The 26,425-nt window shown below is 47.8% G+C and overlaps 1 protein-coding gene across 1 annotated transcript in view; it reads left to right on the top strand.

The window, feature by feature from the left end:
* CHD6 (chromodomain helicase DNA binding protein 6) overlaps positions 1 to 17,456 on the top strand; it is a 195,416-nt gene extending 177,960 nt beyond the window's left edge. The window contains exons 36-39 of the mRNA XM_065414628.1: positions 720 to 911; positions 4,488 to 4,607; positions 14,314 to 14,418; positions 16,563 to 17,456. Coding sequence (XP_065270700.1) covers positions 720 to 911; positions 4,488 to 4,607; positions 14,314 to 14,418; positions 16,563 to 17,456 — 1,311 coding nt within the window. The remainder of the gene's footprint in view (positions 1 to 719; positions 912 to 4,487; positions 4,608 to 14,313; positions 14,419 to 16,562) is intronic.
* The last annotated feature ends 8,969 nt before the right edge of the window (positions 17,457 to 26,425 follow it).

Raw genomic sequence — 26,425 nt, 5'->3', positions numbered from 1 at the left:
CCCAGCACAAAGCGGGGCCCTGCCCCCTCCTCATGCCCCAGGAGATTCGCCCTGGAAAGGGCAGCAGGCTCTTGGAACAAGGAAGCTTTAGGTTCCTTCTGGGACTCCAGAGGAGGCTGGCTGGGTGAGGAATGAATCACACCTGCTCTGGGTGGAGCCAGCCAGCTCCAGGCCACCTGGCAGAGCAGAATTTGTGGGTTACTTGTACCATTGCAAACCCTGCTCAGGGTGGATTTCCCACAGCCTGGGTACTGTCAGCAAACCAGGGGTGCAGAGAGCCTGTTGCCTGAGGTAGTGCCATGCCCTCTCTAGATGCAGCTGGTGGGAGCCTCTTCTCCCCAGAGAGGATGTGGGGCGAAGCCTCTCCACAAGAACCGGATCTGGGCTGCGTTTGCTGGTAGCACATTGTGCCTTGTGGCAATTAGGGCATTTTCCAGGTGACGCCCAGAAAACACAGACTGGTCCCACATCTCCCAGCTCTCTCACCCCTAGTGCAAACAGGGTGCCTGTGAGGCTGAATGTTTCTCCTGGTGGCTCCTGGTGATCCAAGTGAAGGACACCAGGAACTCCTGGGCTCCGGCTTGCCAAGCTCTGCCTGGGTGTCTGCAGGGGCGGGTTCTGCCTGGGTGCTCTGTGTATGCCTGGGTGACATCGGGGTGAGAGAACTAGCAGTATGATGGTGTTCCCCACATGGGCTGTCCCTTCTCCCTTCACTTCAGGATGTTCAGGAAGATCAGACCCAGCCTGCACAGAGCAGCCCGCACCCGGACGGGCCGGTCACCGCTACCTCAACTCCGCATACGGTCACAGCCACAAGCATCCGGACAGAGAAGGCTGTTCCAAACAAGAGTCTCCTGGACTGGTTAAGACAGCAGTCGGACTACACACTCGATGTCCCCGGCTTCAGCACAGTAAGAGTGACCCTCTGGGGGGTCTCAGGCTTCAGTACATCAGGTCTAGATGCTGCCTCCTTCCTGTCTGCCTTAGATCCAGATGCAAGGGGTGGGGCTGGTCTCCAGAGCTGCAGGTATCTCCTGTTTTGCAGGGCTAATGTACTTCTTTGCACACCCAGGGCAAAGACACTTGAATAGCTGCACATTCCTGGTAGATGGCATTGACACCTGCGGTCTGTTTGCTGGCTCCTGCCACAAGGATTTGCTGCTCAGTGATGTTGAGGGACTAGGTCAGCACCTCAAAAAATGGGTGGGGAATGGGCAGAGCTGTGAATCTAGGTTCCCCCCGAAATTGTGCCTGCAGCTCCCATCTCATCTGGGTCACTGTGGATGACAAAGCACAGCTAAGTCAAAGGAGACTTTCTGTAACAGAGCAGAAGGCAGCAGGCATGGCCCTACTCAGCCCTGTGAGCTGCTAATGAACCTCAAGGGCATTGAAGTAGGAGGAATTTGCAAGTCTCAAGCCAGACAGCCCATGAGGGCAAATCAAAGTGCCCGAGGTTTGGGTGTGTCACTTTCCTAGGGAACAGTGCCTAGATTAGCAGACAGCACCAACACCAGGCACAGCCGCTCCTGGACCCGACCAGCACGAACCTCTACAGGCTTAATCTTTCAGATCCTAGGCTGAGCACAGCTTGAGCTTGTCCCAGTATCTGATCCTTACCCATCGTTCAGTAGCCAGGTCTGGTGTTCAGCTCTGATAGCTTCTCTCTGTTCCCTGCACTAGCACATGAGCTCATATAGATAATTATATGGAGAGAAAAGAGGTTATTTTATCTTCATATTTGGCACTGGTGTGATCCCTGCTGGAATACTGTGTCCAGTTCTGGTGCCCACAATTTAAGGATATTGATAAATTGAAGAGGGTTCAGAGAAGAGCCACCAGAATGATTAAAGGAGGAGAAAACCAGCCTTATAGCGATAGACTCCCAGAGCTCAATTGAGAAGGTTAAGGGGTGAGTTGATCACAGTCTGCAAGTACCTACATGGGAACAAATATTTAATATTGGGCTCTTCTGTCTAGCAGAAAAAAGTCTAAACCTGAGCCAGTGGCTGGAAGTTGAAGCTAGTCACATTCAGACTGGAAATAAGGTGTACATTTTTAACAGTGAGAACAATTTGCCAAGGGTTGTGGTGGATTCTCCATCAGTGACAGCTTTTAAATCAAGATGGGCTGTTTTTCTAACAGACCTGCTCCAGGAATTATTGTTTGGCAGGTCTCTGGCTTGTGTTGTGGAGGTCAAACTAGATGATCATGATGGTCCCTTCTGGCCTTGGAATCTATGAATTGGGCTAGCCACAAAACCACAAGCAAAAACCAAGAGGGGAGAGAACATAATTTCTTGCCTTTCAAAGTGAAATGAAGATGAAATTTGAAATCGTCGTGCTCTGAGTGTCTGAGGAAAACTCCTCTGATCACCCATCCCCACTTGTGTGTCTATTTCTGTTATCCAGGATCTATGGGAGGACAGACAGGAGAGGAGCATGTGTTCAGAACACGCCAGACCTGTTCTCAGAAGCTCATAAACACCCAACTCTTCTTCCAACAGGCTGGTTATTCATATTTTGGCTCATTTAGCCTATAAAGTAGTTCACTAATCTGAACGCAGACCATGAAACATTATGGAAAGGGAATCAAGAGAGATACTGATGATGTCTATAAAAAAGCCGTGTCTTAGTGCCGAGGGATTGTGCACCTGGAACTGCAGCCTGAGGTGTGTAAAGATTCCCTTAGAACTCAGAGCACAGGCAGTGAGTGGCTCCTGAGGCGGATGGGTACATTAGCATGACCAGCTGCTTAGAACTGAGAAACCCAGAATTTGCAGGCAGAGCAGTGGGGCTCTAGTCATAGCCCAAAGAAACCTCACCAGGGGCATGCACCAGGCAAGATTCTCAGGAGTCCTGAAGCAGTGGCACTCAACACACGTGAGTGTGGGGGGCCTTCTGCTACCTTGCCACTCTCCCTGTCCTGTCTTGGAGGCAGCCAGAAATTCTAAACTGCACCCTAAGGGGCTGTTCTGCCAGTGAGTACTACTGGAGCACTGTGCATCCCAGTCATCCCTGTGCCTGCGCTGGTGTAACGCCGGCTCTGTGGGATTCCCCATGTGGGGGCAATCCTCACCTGTCTGGTAAGGGCAGCTTTAATGTGCTTTGTACTCCTTTGACAGTACAGACTAGCTTCACTGAAGGCCAGGACTGGGCCTAGAGCCTTTTCTTTGTAGAAAAACCCTGGTTTCTGACTCTGATTTAGGCAGCTGCATGTTTTTCCTCTTCCTTCCATACATCTGCATTGGCTTACTGCAGCTGTGCAGCTTGCAATCCTGAAGAGCAGTGATCTAGAGTTCACATGGCTCGGTGGGTTTGCAGCGGGTAAAGCTGGAATATCAGCAAGCAAGAGAATGGGATGAAATTAAGCAAAGGAAAATGTAGGCTGAATAACAGGAAAACCTTCCGGACAGCAAATTCTGGAATCAACTTGCAAGGGAAGGGGTGGAGGCGCCTCTCATGGGACATTTAAAACAAGGCTGGTGACTAGTCTGTGAAGAGCGGTCCTGGCTCTGGGGGGAGCTCCCTAAAAGGGACCAAGTAGGGCATTTCCCTCTCTGAGTGTCTGAGGTGGGATCGGCTGATGGGCAGATAATAAACAAGGGTCCATGGACACTGACGCCTGTATTAATGTCCCTGATCCACTCCTCTATGATTAGGGGTCTGAGACTAGTGCCCTGTTAGCCCAAAAGCCATAATGCAGAGAAGAGATTGGTCACAATCAAACTGACTCAGGAAATGGGGAAACTGCAAAACTTACAAGTCTTATCCACCTGCTCGATGTGGAAACAGAAGCACAAAGAGATTAAGGGACTTTACGACGGTCACTCAGGAAGTTGGGGCAGAGTCCGACTAGAATCCTGGAATCTTGACTCCCAGCCCTATGCACTAACCATGGGTCCACACTCGCTCCCCTAGACTTGCACTCTGAGAGTAGGAGATCAGGGTTAGGGTTTGTATCTGGAGTACGTCTGGTAGGACAAGCATGACTATTAATTACTTGTATTACCATAGTGGTGAGGTGTCCTAGTTTTGGACCAAGCACAGAACCAAAAGAAGGTCCGTGGCCCAAAGAGCTTCCAATCTAAGGATAAGTAAGAGAAGAGACACCAGCTGGTCACAGCCAGATGGCCAGGCATGTGACATGCTGCCACACTGTGGCACATACTGCTGTGTTCTTCCTTTCTGAATTATGGCTGGGACTTTTTAAGGAGATCCAGCATAGTCTCTCTGCTGTGAATTTAGTAACAGGCAGCAATTCTAGGTGTGCAGAGACATCAGTCAGAGATGGAGTAGTTAGTCTAGGCTGAGGCACAGCAAAAGTATCTTCAGACCTATCAAAATAGATTTGCCCTCATCCAAAAAGCAGAGCTGTGCAGTGGGGCCTGCACAGATGCCCCTCCCTCACACCATCAGCTTGGCTTGGCCATTTTCCCTCCAAGTTTCTAGCCACCCATTCTCATTAATGCTCTGTTATTTGCCTTCTAGAGTTTTTCAGACAAGCCCAAACAGAGGAGGCAGCGCTGCAAGGACCCCAGCAAACTGGACATAAACTCACTCACGGGAGAGGAGCGGGTACCTGTGGTCCATAAGGGTACAGGACGGAGGGTAAGCAAAGACATTTGCTGTGCTTGGTCCTTGGTCTGCATAGAAATAGTTAGCAGAGACCCAGCTGTCCCACCTGGATTTTAAATCCTGAGAAGTAGGTAGGATGGTAACCAAAGTCTGTAATACACACATGGATCTGTACCACTCTCAGAGCCACAAGTGTGCCAGGGGGATACCAACCTACTGACAATAATTAACTGACTCAGCAGAGTAGATATAGACTGTTCTTTGAGTGCTTCCTCATGTCCATTCTAGTATAGGTGTGTGTGTGTGTCGCGTGCACTGTCGCTGGAAGACTTTTTTCCCCCCTGACGAAGTGGGTATTCACCCACGAAAGCTTATGCTCCAATACATCTGTTAGTCCATAAGGTGCCACAGGACTCTTTGTTGCTTTATGCCAATAAGTGACCCCCATGACAGCTGTTTGAAATACCTGGGAGGGGCACATCCAAGGAAATTGCTGGATTTGTAGGAATTTCAAACCAAGAACAAAAAAGAGAAAGAATCCATTGAAATTCCTCCTCTTGGAGGGGGCATTTTGCCCCGCTTCGGAGCTGCAGCCTGACCTAGCACCAAGCACTTCCTTGACCAGGAGTGTCCTGGCATCCATTAGGGAAACCCAGCATGGACCAGGCTCCCTGGTGCTGACCTCCTCCCAGCACGCTTCTTTGGCACCCAAGAGGTCGGCGCCAACAGCACGACACTGTTCTCCATCACCAGTGCCAAAGAAGAGGACAGAAAAGTTGGAATGGTGGCGTTCCCCTGTGAGAAAGACCATAGAGTGAGATCTGTGGGGGGCCACTCTCAATCAGTTGCAATCCAACCAGCTCTGTTGACTCCGGCCCCAGGGGAGGAACCCGTTGAGTCGAGTACCAATGGACTCCTCACAAAGGATGAGCCAAGAAGGGGACACGACCCTGGCAGCACCATCGACGCCAGAGGCATATGAGGCAGCATGGAACCTTCTAACTCTCCCAGCACTGCCATCCCCCCCAAGCTGAGGTCCGCAAGGGACAATGCAGGCACCGCAAGGCCCAGTTCCAAGAGAGCAAGCACCAGTCCTGGGCAAGCCTGCAATGATGGTGAGGCACCGCCCTCTCTCCCACTCATCATCAAGAGACTCGACACCACAGACACGCTTGCCACAGTGACACTGCACTTTGCCCCAACACCAGTCACAGTCTCGGTGCCGCTCCAAATCACAGCACCACTTTCCGTTGCAACACCATTCTCTACCATGATGCCGCTCTCCATCATGGTACAGTCATTCGGCGCCAAGGAGCAAGGCACCGCCCTGGTCGCCTAGGGAATGGGTCCTCGAGCTCCGAATTGCAGGCAGAGTCGTACGCCTGACGAGGGAGCAGACTCTGGGCGGACCATAGATGCCCAGCTGACATGGCCCAGGGACTTGCTGCGCCAGCATGGGCCCCTGGACAAATGGCAGATGCCACCTCAGTGGCCGATGTTGACCCCTTGGCTGCACATGGTTCAGGGCTCCCACAGGGGACACTCACTCTCGGCACCCTCTGAGATGAGGGCGCTCCCTCCATCCCTGTCGGAAAGGGGTTCCATTCCCGGGGCAGAAGTCCAGGACACTCAGATCACACCTGCGGGAGACCCGTCAGCACCGGATGACATACAAGGCCCGGTGACAGTCCAGGCCTCTTCGTCATCCTCCCCTGACGAGGAAATGGCGGATATAGCCATAGCCCCAATGCAGGATGACTACAAAGCCCACAGGAGCTCCTGCGTCAGATGGCTCAGAATCTCAACCTCCAAGTGGAGGAGATTGCGGAATCAGCCCCGGCCTTGGTAGACATTCTGACTCCCTCGGGTCCGGCGAGAGTAGCCTTGCCCCTGAATGAAGCCATCGTACAGCCTATAAGGGCATTGTGGCAGACCCTGGCCTCTCTCCAGCCCATGGCTAAACGGGTGAAGAGGAAGTATTTCGTCCCCCATAATGGCTGTGAATATTTGCACACCCACTCCTCACTGGGCTCCCTGGTTGTTGTTGCGGCCAACGAGAGGGAAAGGCAAGGACAGCAGGGACTATTGCCCAAGGCAAAAGAGGCCAGGAAACTGGACCTCTTAGGGAGAAAAGTTTACTCCATGGAAGGTCTTCAGTTAAGGATTGCAAATCACCAGGCCCTATTTAATCAGTATGACTTTAATTCCTGGTCAGCCATGCAGGAATTCCAAGAGCTCCTGCCATCGGATTCTAGGTCAGAGTTTGCAGCCATGGCAGAAGAAGGCAAGGCCATAGCCAAGGCATCCCTCCAGGCAGCCTTGGATGCCGCGGACGTAGCAACCCGAGCAATGGTCACAGGGAGTGCTGAGGCGAAGCTCCTGGCTTCAGTCGTCTGGCCTACCTTATGAGGGTAGGGATGGTGTCCCTAGCCTCTGTTTGCCAGAAGCTGGGAATGGGCGACAGGGGATGGATCACTTGGTGATTACCTGTTCTGTTCATTCCATCTAGGGCCCCTGGCATTGGCCACTGTCGGAAGACAGGATACTGGGCTAGATGGACCTTTAGTCTGACTCAGTATGGCTGTTTTTATGTTCTTATGAGCTCCCATTCAAGGGACAGTCCCTCTTCTCAGAACAAATGGACACCCAGCTTCATAGCCTAAAAGAGTCGAGGGTGACCCTGAAGTCATTGGGCCTCCACACTCTGCCCCATCCCAGAGGCATCGTAAGCCTCAGCCCATGGGCCATTTTTACCTGCCACATCACCAGCAGAGGCAAGACTTCGGATGAAAGAGGAGTAAGGGGCTCTGGAAAAGAGAGGCCCTTCACTCCTCATCAGCCTCGACATCTGCGCCCACAAAACAACTGTCGGGCAATAAACAAAACTTTTGAGGATGCACCCGAGGACGGTGCACCAGTTCAGAACCTGAAACTTACCCCTATGTTTGTGGACCATTTGTCCCACTTTGGGCACGGGCCAACATCACATCCAACTGATGGGTGCTCTGCACGGCAGAAGTGGGATATACCATGCAGTTTATTTCTTCCCCTCCTTCCCACCTCTCTTCCCCATTCCTCTTCAAGGACCCTTCTCACGAAAATCTTCTGGCCGAGGATATGCAGTCACTCTTAAGGGCGGGGGCAGTGGAGGAGGTTCCCATGGAGCTAAGAGGCAAGGGGTTTTACTCCCACTACTTCCTGATCCCAAAATCCAACGGGGTTCTCAGGCCTGTCCTAGACCTCAGGAACCTAAAAAAGTTCTTGAAGAAGCTGAAGTTCCACATGGTCTCTCTGGCCTTGATTATTCTTTCCCTAAATCCAGGGGACTGGTATGCCACCCTCGACTTGAAAGACGCATACTTTCATATTGCTATCTTCCGAGACCACAGAAAATATCTTTGATTCGTGGTAAACCAGAACCACTATCAGTTCACAGTGCTGCCTTTTGGCCTGTCGGCAACTCCAAGAGTATTTACGAAATGTCTGGCTTCCCTCGGGAGACGAGGGGTGCAGGTCTACCCATACTTAGACGACTGGCTGGTCAGGGGCTGGTCCAGGGTACTTGTGGAACAACACGTGGGCCTCGTACTGTTCACTTTCAGGAACCTGGGATTCCTGGTCAACGAACACAAGTCTAACTTCATGCCCGTCAAGAGAATAGAATATATAGGAGCAATTCTTGATGCGAATCAGGTGAGGGCCTTCCTGCCGGAGAACCATTTCAGGGCCATTGTAGCTCTTATACAAAGCCTGAAAGCATGCCCCACCACCATGGCAAGGAGCTGTTGGAAGCTCCTGGGGCACATGGCCTCTTGCACTGTGCAGCATACACATTTCAGACTGCGCCCTCTCCAACTGTGGCTGGTATCAGTGTACATATCAGGTTGTCACCCACTAGACAGAGTGGTCTCACTTCCATCAGCGACACTCAAAGCCCTTCAGTAGTGGCTGGAGCGAGACACAGTGTGTACCGGCGTTCCCTTCACAAGGCCCACACCTTCGATGGAGCTACTCACAGATGCCTCGGACATGGGGCTTCCTCCCACAGCCCTCATCCACAAAGTTCTGCTCAAGATCAGAAAGGACAAGGCTCACATGATTCTCATAGCACCAGCATGGAGGCAACATTGGTTCAACACATTGCTGGACCTCTCAATAGACACACCAGTCAGCCTTCTAATGTGGCCAGATCTGATCTCCCAGGAGCACGGCCGCATGCTCCACCCGAATCTAGAGTCCCTGCACCTGAGGGCTTGGAACCTTCGTGGCTGAGTGAGATGGAACAGTACTGCTCGGCGCCAGTACAAGTCATCCTTATAGGTAGTAGAAAGCAGTCAACCAGAATGGCCTACCTAGCAAAGTGGAAAAGGTTCTCCCTGTGGTCACTTCAGAAAGGGGTCTCCCTCATGGAGACCAGGCTGCCCTTTATCCTGGATTACCTGCTTTACCTGAAGAAAGAAGGTCTTGCAGTATCTTCCATCAAAATCCACTTAGCTGCAATCTCGGCGTTCCACCCATCGGTGAATGGCAGATCGGTTTTCTTCAACCCGATTTATGCTCAGTTCCTTAAGGGATTAGATCGTCTGTATCCACAGGTGCACCAGCTTCTGGCCCCCTGGGATCGCAACCTGGTGCTATCTTGGTTGACAGGCCCCCATTCGAGCCATTGGCAATGTGTCCCTTGATTTACTTATCCTGGAAGACTGCCTTCCTGGTGTCCATCACCTCAGCCAGGAGGGTTTCAGAGATCCGGGCACTCACCGCCTAACCTCCGTACACGGTCTTCTTCAAGGACAAAGTTAGGCTTCGCCCACACCCGTCCTTCCTTCCGAAGGTGGTCTCCCATTCACACAGTAGTCAGGACATCTTTCTCCCAGTCTTCTATCCCAAGCCCCGTAAAAATAGACAGGAGCAGAAGCTGCACTCTGGATGTTAGATGTGCCCTGGCTTTTTACATAGAAAGGACCAAACCCTTTTGGAAGTCCACCCAGCTGTTCATTGCTGTCACAGAAAGGATGAAGGGGAACCCAGTCTCGAGAGGGATAGCTCAGTGGTTTGAGCATTGGCTTGCTAAACCCAGGGTTGTGCGTTCAATCCTTGAGGGAGCCATTAAGGGATCGGGGGGGAAACTGTCAGGGTCAGTACTTGGTCCTGCTAGTGAAGGCAGGGAACTGGACTTGATGACCTTTCAAGGTCCCTTCCAGTTCTATGAGATAGGTATATCTCCATATAACATTCTGCATCTGCAAGTGCGATTACCTGATGAAGGTGGCTCCCTGTAACAGAGCCTCCTTGGTCCTGCTTCTGTCTCAGTCGACAAACTAAGTAGAGACTCTCGTGCTGGTCCAACACCTTGTGCAGTTTATTTATAAAGGAGGCCCACCACCTTCACAACATACATAGCACCTTTAACAAGCAGGGGAGAGCACTCTCTCTCTCCCTCTTACTGCCTGCTTTCCCCCTTTTTACTTCCTTCCTGTGCCTATTTGTGGGCTCTGGCTAATGGCTTAATTAGCCTTTCTGCCCTGTCCCACCCACAAATTAGGCACTGCTCTATTTAGTCAGCTCCAATCTGCTATGCCTGATTGGACCTGCTGTGAACAGAGTGCTGACTCAGGCTTTCATACCTAGCACTCTGTCACACACCTTTCCCCCTTATCTAACCACAAGGTTCTTCTTTCCCTGTGCTCTGCCTCCCTTACCGGAGGGGCCACCCTCTCTATCTCCAGGGCAATCATCTGGGTTTCCCTTGTGGGGTTTGTTCATCCCCCACCCACAGACCTCTCACCATGTGGGAGGCGAATACCCCCCATAGCTCTGTAGCAGCCCATTGGTCTTCACACTAGGGGCATCCCGGGGGGTTACTCCTCTCATTCTCTCTCTTTGCATCTGGCAGGGGATCAAGGTTACTCCCCTCATCCCCTGGATCACCCAGGGCACCAGGTTCCCTCAAGTCTCCAAACTGTGCCTGGGTTTCTTCTCTTGGGGGTTCTGTCGCAGGGAGCTCCATTGACCCCGTGACCTCTACTAAGGAGTTTGGGCTGTCTGTCCCCCCGTACCTCCTTCCTTATTTCCCTGGGGATATCTCTTGTCTCCAGATTCAGGCTTTGTTGTCTAGGGGTCGCTCCTGCTTCTTTTTTGGGGTTCTTCCTCTCCCTCCCTCCCCCGGTTCTCCTTTTCCTAACGTGGGATTCCTCCCACCACCTCGCTTCCCAATGGGGAAGGGACTCTAATCCGTGCCCAAGACAACCAGATAAGGCAGTCCCTCCATTACCCCAACTTGTTTCCACCAAAATCTTCCCGGGACCTACAGGAGCACCTGGGCTATGGGGCAATTCCTCTTATCCCCATGGACACACTCTGTGTCCATAGTTGCTCCTGGAATTATCCAGTGAGGCTTCACCAGCTCCCTCTGTACAAGAAAGCAAGCTGAGGCCATATCCACAAGGCCCTTCTGGAGTTTCCTCTCCACCATCACAGAAATGGTGAACAGTTTTTGCCCTTTTTTCCTTCCACCCGCCCTGGCCCAGCCACAAAAGTTGGCAAAATCCATGTACAGGCAGGCCCCTTTCATCTGTCCAGATTGTCCACATTGCGAATAATGGGTCGAGTCCCAGCTGGAACTCCGGGGTTCTTCCTGTCCATGCCCCTTCCTGCTGTGGGTTCTTCAGTCTTTCTCCCCAGCTCTGGATCCTTATATGGTTGCCCATCTTTCCTGGGAAAGTCTGCCTCTGCATACTCCTCTGTCAGTTTCATGGCAGCATCCACTGTGCTCAGTGGATGTTGCCTCACCCACACGCATATGTTCTCGGGGAGGCCTGAAGGAACTGTTCTAATACCAGAGCGTCCATTATTTCCACCACCATTTGGGTATCTGGTCTCAACCAGTGCGTGGCCCAGTCCATCAGCCTTTGGGCAAATGCCAGGGGCCATAAACATCCGTCAACCTTGCTGATCTGAACTTTTGGCAGTACTTCCCAGTAGACAGCCCCTCCCGATCCAGGATGGCTGCCCTCACTGTCTCATATTTTTTGGCCTGCTCCTCATTCGGCCATATAGGCCGCTTGGACTTCTCCTGACAGGGAGTGAACTGCAGGGCCCAAGTTGCTCTAGCCCAACCTGCACTGACAGCTACCCTCCCCTCTCAAAAGTGTCCAGGAATGCATCTGGGTCATCTGCAGGGCCCATTTTACATAGTCCAAGGTTCTGTGTTCGGGCACCATCTCCCACCGGGGAAATTACCACCTTCTGTAGGAGCTGCTGCTGGAAGCTGGCTTATTCCCTTATGAAGTCCTGCAGGCTTTTCTGCTGCTCTGCCTGCCAGGCAAGCAAAGCCTGTCTCTCCATGTGGTGGGATTGTTGAAAACCTTGTTGGGCCTTCTGCATCTCCTCTTGTTGTTTTACCAGCCATTGCAGGGTCTCCTCCTTTGCCCAGGCCACCAAACCCTTGCGCTGGCTCAGATCCCAGACAAGGCCCCATGTGTAACAGGGCCTCCTTGGTCCTGTTTCTGTCTCAGTCGACAAACTAGTCAGAGACCCTTGTGCTGGTCCAACACCTTGTGCTGTTTATTTATAAAGGAGGCCCACCACCTTCACAACATACATAGCGCATTTAACAAGCAGGGGAGAGCAATCTCTCTCTCTCTCTTTTACTGCCTGCTTCCCACCTTTTTACTTCCTTCCTGTGCCTATTTGTGGGCTCTGACTAATGGCTTAATAAGCTTTTCTGCCCCGCCCCGCCCCGCCCACAAATTAGGCAGAGCTCTGCTTAGTCAGCTCCAGTCTGCTTTGCCTGATAGGAGCTGCTGTGAACAGAGTGCTGACTCAGGCTTTCATACCTAGCACTCTGTCACATTTCCCCACACTTAGCGCACTCCATGAGATCACAGGCCTCATCAGCGGAATTCCTGGCTCATGTCCCAGTCGTAGATATCTACAAGGCAGCGACCTGGTCTTCCATCCACTACGCACTACACCATCACTCAATAGGCAAGAAGCGATGCAGCCTTCAGTACAGCGGTCCTCCAGTCCATGTCTTGCAGAAACTCCAATCCCACCACCTGACTGATTGCTTGGGAATCACCTATATTGTAACGGACATGAGCAAGCACTCAAAGAAGAAAAGACAGTTACTAACCTTTCCATAACTGTTCTTCAAGATGTGTTGCTCATGTCTATTCAACAGCCCATCCTCCTGCCCTTCTGTCAGATTTACTGGCAAGAAGGAACTGAGGAGGAAGCAGGTTGGTAGGTACCTATATACTGTGCCATGAAGGCACCACTCCAGGGGGCACTAGAGTCGACCTGACAGATACCACTAGGGGAAAAAAAGTCTATATTGGAATGGACATGAGCAACACTTCTCGAAGAACAACGGTTACAGAAAGGTTAGTAACCATCTTTTCTAGATACACACACTGACCAAGGCACATGGGTCCCACAACAGGAAAGCAATTCAGCTTAAAGCTTCAGGATCAAAGTAATGCCTGCTGTTGGCTGCAGGGGCTAATTTGATCCTTACCTGTCAATTTCCTGGGGTTATTTCAAAAACTGTAATTTTTTGATGTGGTGCAAATGTCTTTGTTTTGTCCCTGATTGAGAAGTGCAGGAACAGCATGTAAATCCTCTTCCAAGTCCTGGGCAGAGCCATGCTGCGTGCAAGCAGTGGGCAGGTTCTCAAGCGTGTTCTCTCACTTGTTGCAAAAATGTTGAGAAAGTAGCACAAAGTCTGAGTCAAGATCATGGTTTTTTCTCTGCAGTGCAAACCCCAGTGTGACAGGAGAAGGCGAGTCTCAAGCAGCTGAGTTCTTGTATCTTCTCCTTACAGTGAGGAAGGACTTTAACTTGCCCTCAAAATTCCATTTAAAACAAACCCATGTGATTGGGGCAGGTGACTTTAAAAATAATCACTTAATTAAAAATCAAACTGGTGAGTTAGAAAAACATTGGCTCAGCTCCCCTTGTGCTTCCCTGTGCTGCAGCAGCGAGACTACCATCAGACAGAGCTGGTGAGGTTCAGGCCAGCTCCTGAGCATCCCCCTCACAAAAGCCACTATCACCACAACTTGTCCTCTCATTGGCAGGCTTAGCAGGGAGGCCAGAGATGGAACAGGCCCTCGAGACTGAACTTCCCTCTCTCCACAGGTCAGGGCTGAGCCACAGTGGCTGGGAGCAGCACAGAGGAAGCTTGCAGTCAGCACCAATACAGACATTCACTGCACTGGCCACTGCAAACACAGAGTCAGACGGGCCCTGCCCCAAAGAGCTGACAGTCCAGATAAATAGAAGAAGCAAATGCTCTTATCCCTGTTTGCCAGATGGGGGACAAAGACACAGAGACAAAGTGACGTGTGCCAGGTCTCAGTGAGTCGCTGGCAGAGGAGCACTGGCTTCCGTTCCTGGCTGAGTGCTAGTACAGAGCCTTCGGCATGAGATCCTTCCTCCCAGTGACAAAATTCTCAGTGACGTAGATGGGAGTAGGCCCAGGCTGTGCACCTCACTGGACACCACGCACTGTCTGCGGGTGAAACTTGGGTTGCTGATGCCACAAAACTCCAGGCTGTTTGGTTTTAAGAAATGATCATAGCTGTCAAGTGTTGGGGAGCAGTGGTAATGCCCCCGAACAGGGAGGCCAGCTGCACTTCACCTATGTGTACTCCTAGAAGGTTAATCATATTTCTTATGTAACTTTGCATAACTCTTTCTGGAACAGAGGTCATCCTTTTACTGTGTTTTATAGTTAGGGGGAGCCATGGCACCAGCATTGAAGGAATTGCCAAGGTGGCTTGATGCAAACTTGGAGTATGCTGTTGCAGCAGACTGGGCTGACATTGTTAAGCTTTCAGTAAGTTAGAGCTTTTGGAGAAATCTGTATCATATCATCTTTTCTTTCTCCTCCCCATCCCCACCCCCTTTTTTCCAAGGAGGGTCCCTGAATTGGAAGGCAGGGCCTCAGTTACACACATGGGAGGGAATATCTACAGGACCAACTCTGCCTGGTGTGGCCAAGTGACAACTCAGGGAGGAGCTGAGCACCCTGCAGATTGGTGATGGGTGGATAGGAAAAGCAGAAGAGGAAATATTTAGCAGTGATGGGAACAGGAGGAGGCAAGTTTAGGCTAAATATCAAGAAAATCTACTGGACAGAAAGATTTAAAACGTGGGATGTTTAGAGATGACTAGACGAGGCACTAGAGATGTTGTAGAGGGAACACTCGTGCAGGGGCTGGACTGGGACGGGAAACGGACAAAATGTGACCAAATGGGTCAGATTTTCAAAGTGGCCTCAGCTCAGCTTCTGTATCAACTCCTGCAAATCCCACATTTGCTAAGGAACATGCACGTCTCATGGCCTAACAGGCCTTATGTGCAGGGAGGCACTTTTCAAAATTTGCCCCACTATTTTTTCTGTTCCTAATCTCTGAGTCACTGCCCCAATGAGCAACAAACTGCCATGGGTGGGAGCTCTTACTTCCCTTGGACAGGGATCGCAAGGAGATTCAGCTGGTGTTTGGGTGGGGTTACTCCATTTTCATGTGGCCCCATTCTCTCTCTCCCCCCCCCCCCCTTCTTGGTTGTGGAGTTGTGTGTGGCACTCCTGCTGGGTTGGGAGGTGGGAGGAGAGCATGGGCAGTTTGAAGGTTTATGCTGCTCTACAATTGGCACTAGAGAGTGACCGACTGACCCATTCCCTCAAGAAACAAAGAGCAGCCAGGCAAGGATGGTGCCAGCTCCACCAGCCCAGAGAGCAAGCCTCCAGTGCAACGTCTATCTCACACTGAGTCATTAGGCTTCCTTCAGGGGCTGGGTTTGGCATTTATTGTATACATTTTCAAGAGGCAACCTCCACTTGTGCCCACACTTTGCTGATGCCAAGGCCTTCATGCCTGCTAACTGTTGTGTGCTTAACACTTGCATGTCTGTTAGCATCTGCACTCCCACAAGCAAGCGTTAGCGTGGGGCGATGTTTGCACCTCCCAAGTCCAGGCACACACATGTGCGCACACAGTTGGCCACAAGCACAGGTGGAGGCTGAGTAGAAAATTTACCCTTTTATGTGCAGTAGCTGTGCCATGTGAACCTCCAGCATATTTTGATCCAGCCTGCAGGACACATGCAGTGCATGGAGCTCCTACCCTTTTCAAGTCTCAATGCAAAATGTTTCCATTTAAATATGCATCATTTGCAACCTATTTGCTATCCTGAAACCCCAAGAATTAAGTGTAAGAGGAAAGATACTAAAATGTTTGTGCTAAGAATGCTGGATAACAGGTTTTAATTCTATTCTGTAGATGCTCCTAGGTTATTTTGTAATTTAAACAAACACAGTCACACCAGGCTGTGTGTGTAGGTTAGCCCTATGTCTGGGGGTCCAGAAGACCCTTATTGTTTAATATCTATACAAAACGGTTTGAGCCATACATTAAAGCTCTAAGTAATGGGTGAGCTCCAGAAAATAAGCACACACTGTTCGCATGTGCATTTTTTGCAGCTTTGCTGTTGTGCAGGACTTTGAAAATTTGGCCCTTAAAGTCTAAAAAATAATGTTTTTCATCTGGTGATGCAGCCAGAATTCAAGCTGGGATGGGAACTGATTTAGCATCACTGACTCTGGGCTGCCCCTGTGCTTTTGATGTCATTAAAGATGTCAGTTCTCAGCAACAGAACTCACCCACCCAGGAAGCTCAGGAAAAGCAGAAATTGTACTGTCTAGACAGAGCAAAAAGTGCTTTCTCCTCTCCTCCCCGTGAGCTTTTGGACTTCTCTGCAGCATCATGCCAGGGGCAGGGCGGGAGGTGTTTTGCACTGACAGCATCCCTTTGGTGAAAGTTCTCTATCCCTCTCAAATCCCATCTTCAGAACCATACCAACAGGGGCTTGTGTGTTGCTACCTTTGGGAACACAGGTGTAAGCACATGACAACAAGCTGAGTTTTCTTTGGGGCTACAATAACCTTTGGGCTTTTTCTGTTTTGTTTGTCACTTTCAGGGATTCCTCCCAGAAAGCAAGTTCAATCGTATCCTAACTGAGCCTGTGCTCCGAGACACCGGGCCCCGTCGAAGAGGGAGGAGGCCAAGAAGCGAACTTATTAAAGCCCCTGGTGTTGTATCGGATTCTTCTTCTGGAATGGGACCGTTATTCATGAATGGACTTATTGCTGGAATGGATCTAGTGGGACTTCAGAACATGAGAAACATGCAAGGCATCCCTTTAACTGGGCTGGTTGGGTTTCCTGCTGGATTTGCAGCAGTGCCTGCTGGTGAGGATGTCAAAAGCACCCTAAGTATGTTGCCTATGATGCTGCCAGGCATGGCAACTGTACCGCAGATGTTTGGTGTTGGAGGACTTCTCAACCCACCAATGACAACTACTTGTACTTCAACTGCTCCAGCTTCATTAACAAGCACAACTAAAAGTGGTACATCAAATATGGAAAAAGCTAATGAGGACAAACAAAGTAGCCAGGATGTGAAAAATGAACCTCTGTCTGAAGACAAACCTGGTCCTAGTTCATTTTCTGATCAGACAGAATCTGCAATAACTACCAGTAGTCCTGTAGCTTTTAATCCATTTCTTATCCCAGGAATGTCCCCTGGACTGCTCTATCCATCTATGTTTCTTTCCCCTGGTATTGGCATGACATTGCCAGGCATACAACAAACCAGACACTCTGAGGCAACAAATCTAGAAAGCCAGAAGCGGAAGAGAAAGAAAGCTAAAGGGGAACCAACAAATCCAGAACCAGAAACTGTCTCGCTGTCTGAAAAAGAAGCTGCAAACAGTCAAAACTGTACAGAGCAAACCCAATCTTTGTCATCAGAGAAAGAACATGACCTACAAGTGGAAGAGAAGGAGTTAAAAGAAATTAACAATACCAATTAGAATTTTTGTTTCATTAAGAAAAAAGATTGTGGCTTGTAAGTTTCTTATCCCATAAATATTTGTTACTTACCCTCCTGCCCCCTCTTCACCTTCATAAAACCTGTGTTTCCATGAGTAATATTATCTACCTAATTCCCTGTAAGAAAACTATGGTGACATATTATATGTTAATAGTTGCAGGGTCTTGCCACTTTATTAGATAAACAGTGTTGTCTAGTTAGTATGGGAGGCACAGAATTCTTCTTCTGTTATCCAGTTGTTCATCCCAACCAACAATAGTAAATCCAGCACTTGGTCACCCCCAAAATTGCTCATTTATCTGGGGAAAAAGAAAAAAGCAGAACCGGAGCAAAAGAAAGTACTTTCATCTCTTGATCTCAATGCAGACAAGGATATTTCTTTTTACAGTGACACTGAATGAATAAAACTGTATTTTGGGGTAAAAAGCACAGCTATAGTAAGTGCTAATGTGTATTTTTGATTTAAAGTATTTCCCTATTTTATCATGGTTACTAGACTAGTAGTATAGACAGAAGTATATAACTAATGATTGAAAATGCATATATTAATTTCTTTTTAAAAAAGCATAACTGGTAGTGATATAATTTCCCCCCCTTTCACTCCTCGGAGTTTTGGAGACAAACTGCAGTAAGTGAAAAGATTACGTAGACTTTATTTTATATTTTTTTTAAACCAAAGGTTTTTTTTATGTTTAGTGGACTTTCAATTGCCCTTTCCTTGTTAGTTACAAGAACTTTTCCAGCTTGTGCTGAAAAGGTTTTGCACATCTGCATGTCTTTCATTGAGGTTCTTGTACCTAAAGCTACCAGTTACTTCACCGGTCTGCTAGTATTCAGTTCTCATCTATGGCATCAGAAGTCCTGTAAAGAGTTGTTTTTCCAACAATGAACAGGCCACTCATATAATGCTCTTATATGAATACTGAGGCTTTTGAGTTTTTAAAATTTTTTTTTTACAGTTCTCCTCCTCCCCCCATAAGTGACATATTTTCTGAAAACAAAAACAAAATAAACAGACAGAAAGCTGTTGGGCTGGCTTTACAATTGTGAGTCCTTTGAGAAGGATTGTTGAGGTTTTCAAAGCTTGTGTTCATCTTCCTTTTCTAGGGTTAGACTGTGAAGAGATTATTTTTGCTTCTTCTTTCCATTCCTCTTTGTTCTATTTGCTGTTGAACAGTGTTTCCCAGCAGTCCCGTTGGCAAATAATTCTACAGTATGCATTTTAAATTAACGGGTTTTTAATGTGATCAGTCCCCCAAACTCTGTGTCTTGAGACACCTCCACAGGTAAACTCCATGTAGTCCTCTCTCCTCACTGCTCCTGTTTAGTTTTTCTTTCACTTGGCTTGTTCTTATTTGCAGCTCATGGTTTGAGACTTGAAATAAACACTTAGTGGTGCAGCAGTGAAATGGCAGACTGTTTGAGGGAGCTGAAGTGTGCTAGTAATCAGTTTTGCATTTGATTGTCACCATTTACTGTATTTTTTACTTATTTTCTGTTACAGTTTTCCTAATTTATCAGATGGTCCAAATGTTTTGACATAACTATTTCAGTTTGCATTATTTATTTATGATGCTTTTTGTCATTGTCTTTTATACATTTGGGATTATAAATTATGTACATGTTACAATTAGCATCTCAAAGAAGTCTGTTACCCATGACCTAAAAAATTATATTTTCAATGAATTTATTCCCACTTTATTGAATTGGATGCGATTAAAAAAAAAATTATGTAACTGATCATAATGCAAAAGTCAGATCATTAAATGTGTTCTATTTAATAACACCCTTGTAGCATAGATACTGTATCATTATCGACAGATTTCTTAGAAATGCTGCTATCTCTATTTAACTAACAGTTTGTTCAGTTTTGCCTCCAGTGGAAGCAGAAAGGGTTTTTTCAGCTGTTAAATCCAAAATCAATATAATTTATTTATGTAAAAAAATCACTTGATTGATATATTTTTGAACCTTTTAAGTACTAACTTTCTTTTTACTCAGTAGAACATGTACTTGCCCTAAATCCTTAAAATACAAATGCTATAAAACTTCATATATCTTCAAAGCCTTACTGTGAATGGGTATAGAAATCTCTGCAGAGTCCATTTCTTATATGGGATGGTTGTTTTTCCAGGGTTGCACTCATAAGGAACAGGGTTCAAAGTGAAATGTATTTAACTAGCCAGCATGTTCTTACTTATCAAACATGTATGTTAAGTCTCTGGGTGTTTAGGCTTCTCTTTGGCTGCTATTGTGTGACCCTTTTTGAAATCCGATAGAGAAACTCTGTGGATTATTTACATTGTAAGGCATAAGTGGCTTCTTATTACTTTCCATCATCATATCCTAGAACAGATACCCAGTTTTCACCACTTTCATGGACACTCACACAAACATACGTTTTCCACCAAATGTGCTAACAAAATAAACTGTCTGTGCTCTTGAACATGGATAAAAAGAAAAAGATTTAAAAGTCAAATTTTTATTTTTTTAATTTAGTGACTAGATGATGCTTATCTTTCAAACTTGGCAGAGCCTTGCCACAGATGTATATAATTTTTTCAGCAAATATATGTGAATGTTTGATTCACTTGACTCAGTGCTAAACGTTACTTGCTTTTTTTCTCAGCATGAACAATATCCACGGTTGTTATATACAGCACACCCGCTTTGTCAGATCATCCCTCATGTGCTTACTGGCGGGGGGGGCGGGGAGGGGGGAGGTTGACTAATTGCTGTTGATTCACAGACTTTTCAAGAAAATGAGCTAGTTTACCAACTACGTCCTCAGCTGTGTCAGTGAGTGTTTGCTGCTTCCCCTTCAATTTTGCACACATTAACCTGCCATGCTGCTTGAACAACTAGTGCAATGGAGCAGCCCAAGTTACATAGCAGGCTTAAATGCACCCAACTGAATGGCAGACAGGCAGTTGGTGGTACACAGAGTCTCTACACTGAGGTGCTTCATTAAGATAATCAGTGGGAGCCAAGAGAACTGTTCATAAAATCCAAAGAACCAGTAATAAATCCTTTGCACTTGCACAGCACCACCTTTCCGCAGAAGAGGAGCAGTGTTTAGTTTCTCCTATTGAGATCTTAAGTGTCTCCATTTAAACTTTGTACCATGTTAGTAGGTGCCAAATAAATGCTTGTAATAATGAATCAAAGGATCTCATTATGCTTTAGAAAGATAGTGGAATTTCCATTTTGCAGCTAGGTAAATAGATGGACTGAAAAACTAAGGTGATTATCAACAGTCATAAACAAGTCCAGCAACAGCATTGGCAACAAGTAGAGGAGTCCTAGTTCCCAGGCCCTGCCCTAACCATTGGACACACTCCATTCTTTGGAATCTTGAAATTTTAAAGCCGTTTTCTGATCATGGTTCCTTGGAATATGAACATACCTTGGGGTGGTGTAATAGAGTTGCTCTCCAGGACTCAGTTGCAGCCATTGTTTTGAGGTAGGTTTATTTTGGGAAGCACAGGGACAAAAAGTATCAAAGTGGTAGAGGAAAAAGAGCCTACCTCCAAGGAATGGCATGAAGTTTGAACATGGCCTTAAGAAAAAAAATCAAGGTACATCACATTTTACGTCTGTTCTTGAGAGTCCCTTTAAGTTTGGGGTGGCTAAATACAGCAAATGGAATTTGACAGTACAGCCTGCAGCTGTATTAATTTTTCATACAGAATTTTTACCACAACAGCTACAGGTATCTAATGCCAGACTTCTTACTAGACATAAGATGAAGCTCTGTGTGCTGGAACCTATACTCACCACGGGCTGAACCTTCATATTAAAACTGAGGATGGGTGCAATCCACCCTGTTTTATGCAGATTAGGAGTAAGCTAACACCCAGGTTTGCCTGAGCTAACGCATACAGCTATGGAACAAAGTTTGGCCATTGGCATTAGTGTTGCTTTTTTAAATTTTATTTTACAGTGTGTAAACACCAGTGCTTCCCAGGTTAAAGGGTGTATTCTCTCCACACAGCAGATGGAAATTTACACAAATGACTCTCACAGATGCTAACAGGATTTATACATATAAATTCCCCCATTGCATTGAAGTAGGACATAAATTAATGGAGATATCCTATCTCCTAGAACTGGAAGGGACCTTGAAAGGTCACTGAGTCCAGCCCCCTGCCTTCACTAGCAGGACCAAGTACTGATTTTGCCCCAGATCCCTCCTAAGTGGCCCCCTCAAGGATTAAACTCACAACCCTGGGTTTAGTAGGTCAATGCTCAAACCACTGAGCTATCCCTCCCCCCAATATAACAGCAGCACACAAGTAGGAAAAGCAGTGAATAAGATTTTTGTGTCCAGCTGTGATGGGGCATCCACCTTACACTGGCTTGTAAGGGGTTAATGGAGCCCTAGGGACGTGGCACAGAAAGCAGCCAATAGGAGAGGGGCTGTGAGGAGCAGCCAATGAGGGCTGGGCAGGGCCATCTAAGAAGGGCTGCAAGGCAGAGGAGCTTCAGTAGCTGCCTGGAGCTTGAGGAGGCAAAATCAGGTTCCTAGCAGGAGAAGCCAGCACCCTGGACAGAACAGTGCTGCCAGCAGGGATGGGGGAAGCTACTGTAGTGCCCATCTTTAAAAAAGGGAAGAAGGAGGATCCGGGGAACTACAGGCCAGTCAGCCTCACCTCAGTCCCTGGAAAAATCATGGAGCAGGTCCTCAAGGAATCAATTATGAAACACCTAGAGGAGAGGAAAGTGATCAGGAACAGTCAGCATGGATTCACCAAGAGGAAGTCGTGCCTGACTAACCTGATTGTCTTCTATGATGAGATAACTGGCTCTGTGGATGAGGGGAAAGCAGTGGATGTGTTATTCCTTGACTTTAGCAAAGCTTTTGATACGGTCTCCCACAGTATTCTTGCTGCCAAGTTAAAGAAGTATGGGCTGGATGAATGGACTGTAAGGTGGATAGAAAGCTGGCTAGATCGTCGGGCTCAACGGGTAGTGATCAATGGCTCCATGTCTAGCTGGCAGCCAGTTTCAAGCAGAGTGCCCCAAGGGTCGGTCCTGGGGCCGGTTTTGTTTAATATCTTTATTAATGATCTGGAGGATGGTGTGGACTGCACTCTCAGCAAGTTTGCCGATGACACTAAACTAGGAGGCGTGGTAGATACACTAGAGGGTAGGGATCGGATACAGAGGGACCTAGACAAATTAGAGGATTGGGCCAAAAGAAACCTGATGAGGTTCAACAAGGACAAGTGCAGAGTCCTGCACCTAGGACGGAAGAATCCTATGCACTGCTACAGACTAGGGACCGAGTGGCTAGGTAGCAGTTCTGCAGAAAAGGACCTAGGGGTCACAGTGGACAAGAAGCTGGATATGAGTCAACAGTGTGCTCTTGTTGCCAAGAAGGCTAACGGCATTTTGGGCTGTATAAGTAGGGCCATTGCCAGCAGATCGAGGGACGTGATCGTTCCCCTTTATTCGACATTGGTGAGGCCTCATCTGGAGTACTGTGTCCAGTTTTGGGCCCCACACTACAAGAAGGATGTGGAAAAATTGGAAAGAGTCCAGCGGAGGGCAACAAAAATGATTAGGGGTCTGGAGCGCATGACTTATGAACTGGGATTGTTTAGTCTCCAGAAGAGAAGAATGAGGGGGGATTTGATAGCAGCCTTCAACTACCTGAAGGGGGGTTCCAAAGAGGATGGAACTCGGCCGTTCTCAATGGTGGCAGATGACAGAACAAGGAGCAATGGTCTCAAGTTGCAGTGGGGGAGGTCTAGGTTGGATATTAGGAAACACTATTTCACTAGGAGGGTGGTGAAGCACTGGAATGCGTTACCTAGGGAGGTGGTGGAGTCTCCTTCCTTGGAGGTTTTTAAGGCCCGGCTTGACAAAGCCCTGGCTGGGATGATTTAGTTGGGAATTGGTCCTGCTTTGAGCAGGGGGTTGGACTAGATGACCTCCTGAGGTCCCTTCCAACCCTGATATTCTATGATTCTAAGCTAGAGAGAGCTCCTGGTTAGCTGCTAAGACTGGCAGGGTGAAGCCCTGAGGTAAGGGCAAAAAAGGTGCTGGGGGCCAAGGGGAAGTGGCCTAGGGAAATTAACTGAGGAGTCGGAGGGGACACAGCAAGTGGTGGCCATCTACAGGGTCCCTGGGCTGGGACTGGAATAGTGGGCAGTCTGTCTCTCCCCCCCGCCACTGAGGAAGTGGCCACTGAAGGAAGAGGCTGGACAGTGGACTGCAGTTCCCCCAGAAGGGGGAGAACAGAGAGTGGCACAGCCATAGGGCTGTGTCATGGAGAGCATGCCATGGTCCTGGGAGTGATGGGGTCCTGGAGCAGAAGTGATGGTAGCAAGACACTACCAGAAGAGGGTGCACTGGCTAGTAGAGTTAATCCCTGGGACAGCCAGCAGGAGGTGCTGCACTGGTGAGTTGCATCCCATCACACCAGTTCAAACTGCAGGGGGTAGAGTGTAATTTCCTGAAATGAAATTTGATCAGGTCATCTGGGCTAACACCCTCCCTGACAAAAGTTCTGTGACATCTTCACATGTGTTTTATTTCTCATCAGAAAGAAGGCACCTCCTTGTTCCTCAATATTATCCTGAGGCATTGGATCCATACCAAGTTAGAGAGAAGAGCACTAGTTACAAAATACCACCCCCACTTCCTGCAGCAAATGAGGTATTTTCTAGGCATCTTGCACCCAAATACTGACTCAGCCTTACCACTTAGCTTGATCTATTGGGGTCACAGTGCTGGATGGTATGACTGAAAAAACTCCCACTGTGAGGAAAAGCAAAAGGTTATAAAGCACAAATCTTTGGAACTGGAGGAATAACTAAAACCCTTTGTGGGATTTTTGTTTTTACTTGACTGGGTGTGTCCTATTTATTGAACCACTAAACACATTTCTTACTCATCCCGGAGCTTCATTTCCCCCACCTCCACTTTTCCCTTCTCTAGACAAGCTCAAATCACTTAACAAGCACCCCTAGCAGGAAGGTGCTAGTTACAATTTGTAAGTGGGAAAACTGAGATACAGAAAAGAGCCCCAAAATGTTAAATATAGAGGCCTAAAGTTAGCCACCTAAAGCTGTCTCAAGGCAGTGGGCATTTTTCAAAATGCCCAAGTCCAATTGACTTACAAAAATTGTCTTGGGGCAAGCTCCACAAAGGGATGTAGGCAGCACAACAATTTTTATGCGCCCTGCTACCCAGTGGAATCCTCCAAGCCCTGAGTTAGGTACCCAGTTCCCTATACAAGACACGGGGAGAGTTAGGTGCCTAAGAATGGGATCCACAGGTGCCAGTCTGCTGAGCTGCCTAAGCTAGCCAGTAGGAAATGCTAAGGAGAGGAGGTGGGTCTAAGCCCTGCCCCTCAAAGCTTAAGTTATTAACTCCAGGACTGAGAGCGGCAACTCTCTCTGCAAAAAAAATTTGGGGGGGTGGAGGCATGGTGAATAATCAGCTGAATCTGAGCTAGCATGACACTATGGCCAAAAAGATCCTGGGATCCTAACATAAACAGGGGAATCACGAGTAGGAGCAGAGAGGTTACTTTACCTCTGTATTTGGCACTGGTGTGACTGCTGCCCAAATATTGTGTCCAGTTCTGGTGCCTACAATTCAAGAAGGATGTTGATAAATTGGAGACCGTTCAGAGAAGTGCCACGAGAATGACTAAAGGATTAGAAAACATGCCTTAGAGTGTTCGATCCTAACAGCATCCTAGTGCCACAGGGCAAGGGGCTCAATGGTATCTGGTAATGAGTTTCAGGCGGTGTAAGCAGTTCACTATGCCCCAATTCATTAACGTCATAAACTCTCTGATGTGCCATATAAGGTATCATTGGAAAACTAATAACACACTGATCATTAATATTTTTGTGGTATGTATGTATGTAGAGTAAACATCCAAGGGACCGTACAGGTATGAAGGAAACATGGAACTAAAATGTGTTTACCAGACAAGTCTGGGGCATGGGTAAACAAATTTCCCTGAGAAAAGGGACAGGCCGACACCTCCAGGCAGGTGTCATCACAGTTGAATAGCAATCACATCAAGTGGCCATAGTATTTTAGCTAACACCAGCAGTAGAAGAAACCAGGATGGAATTGCCTTCACCAAGAAATGCCATGTCTCCTTGCACACAGCATGAATGAACTTTACTTTGGGGGTTACCTTCAGAAAAATCCATTTCAAAGATTCACTGGGCTATAAAAGAGAGGCAAGGAATCCCAAGTTATCTTTCACCTATGAAGACAAAGGAACAGAGCACTTTGGACTTTGTGGGAGATCCTGAGAAGAGGGGTGGTCAGCCATCTTGCTGGAAGGTAGTGTGATAAGAATCTTACCTTGAACCAAGACTGTAGTTTTGTTAAAGTCTGAGTCTCTAGAAAGCATTTTTCACTTTTATTTGCTTGGAACCATTTCTAACTCTACCCTCTGTACCTGAACTCACTTAAAATCCTATCTCCTTTTATTAATAACCTTGTTTTACTTTTAATCTAAAACAGTGGTTCCCAAACTGGGGTTCGTGAAATGTTACAGGGGGTTCTCGGGAAAAAATTCCCTAATGGCAGACAGAGCTGTCCCTAGGGACCCCGGGCAGCATGGACCAGCAGCCCAGAGCCCCTGGACTTCCCAGAGCTAAGCAGATCAAAGCAAGCCTATCTATCACACTGAGGAGATTTAAACTTCAAGACTCCTTATAAGAAATGGAAAGGGAGGTAGATATTTTTTGCTGTTTTTAAAATTAAATAGGCAGCTAGTATTGTTTTTAACATTATTATGAAGAACAAGTTTAAGCTCTATTGTAACGTGTGTTGTTTGCCTGAACTGCTCAAGACCCGAATGCTTGTATAAGAGGAACTCTTTGAGTTGGCTTCTTAGATACCTTCATGCTGTTTCACATCTGATACTTCTTGATGAAATATAGGAGCCTTGTCTTATAACAAGCTTATTCA

Source organism: Emys orbicularis, chromosome 12 (genome assembly GCF_028017835.1).
Source record: "Emys orbicularis isolate rEmyOrb1 chromosome 12, rEmyOrb1.hap1, whole genome shotgun sequence".
Taxonomy (NCBI): Eukaryota; Metazoa; Chordata; order Testudines; family Emydidae; genus Emys; species Emys orbicularis.
The sequence above is the reverse complement of the archived record's forward strand: the minus strand, read 5'-3'. Positions and strand labels throughout refer to the sequence as shown.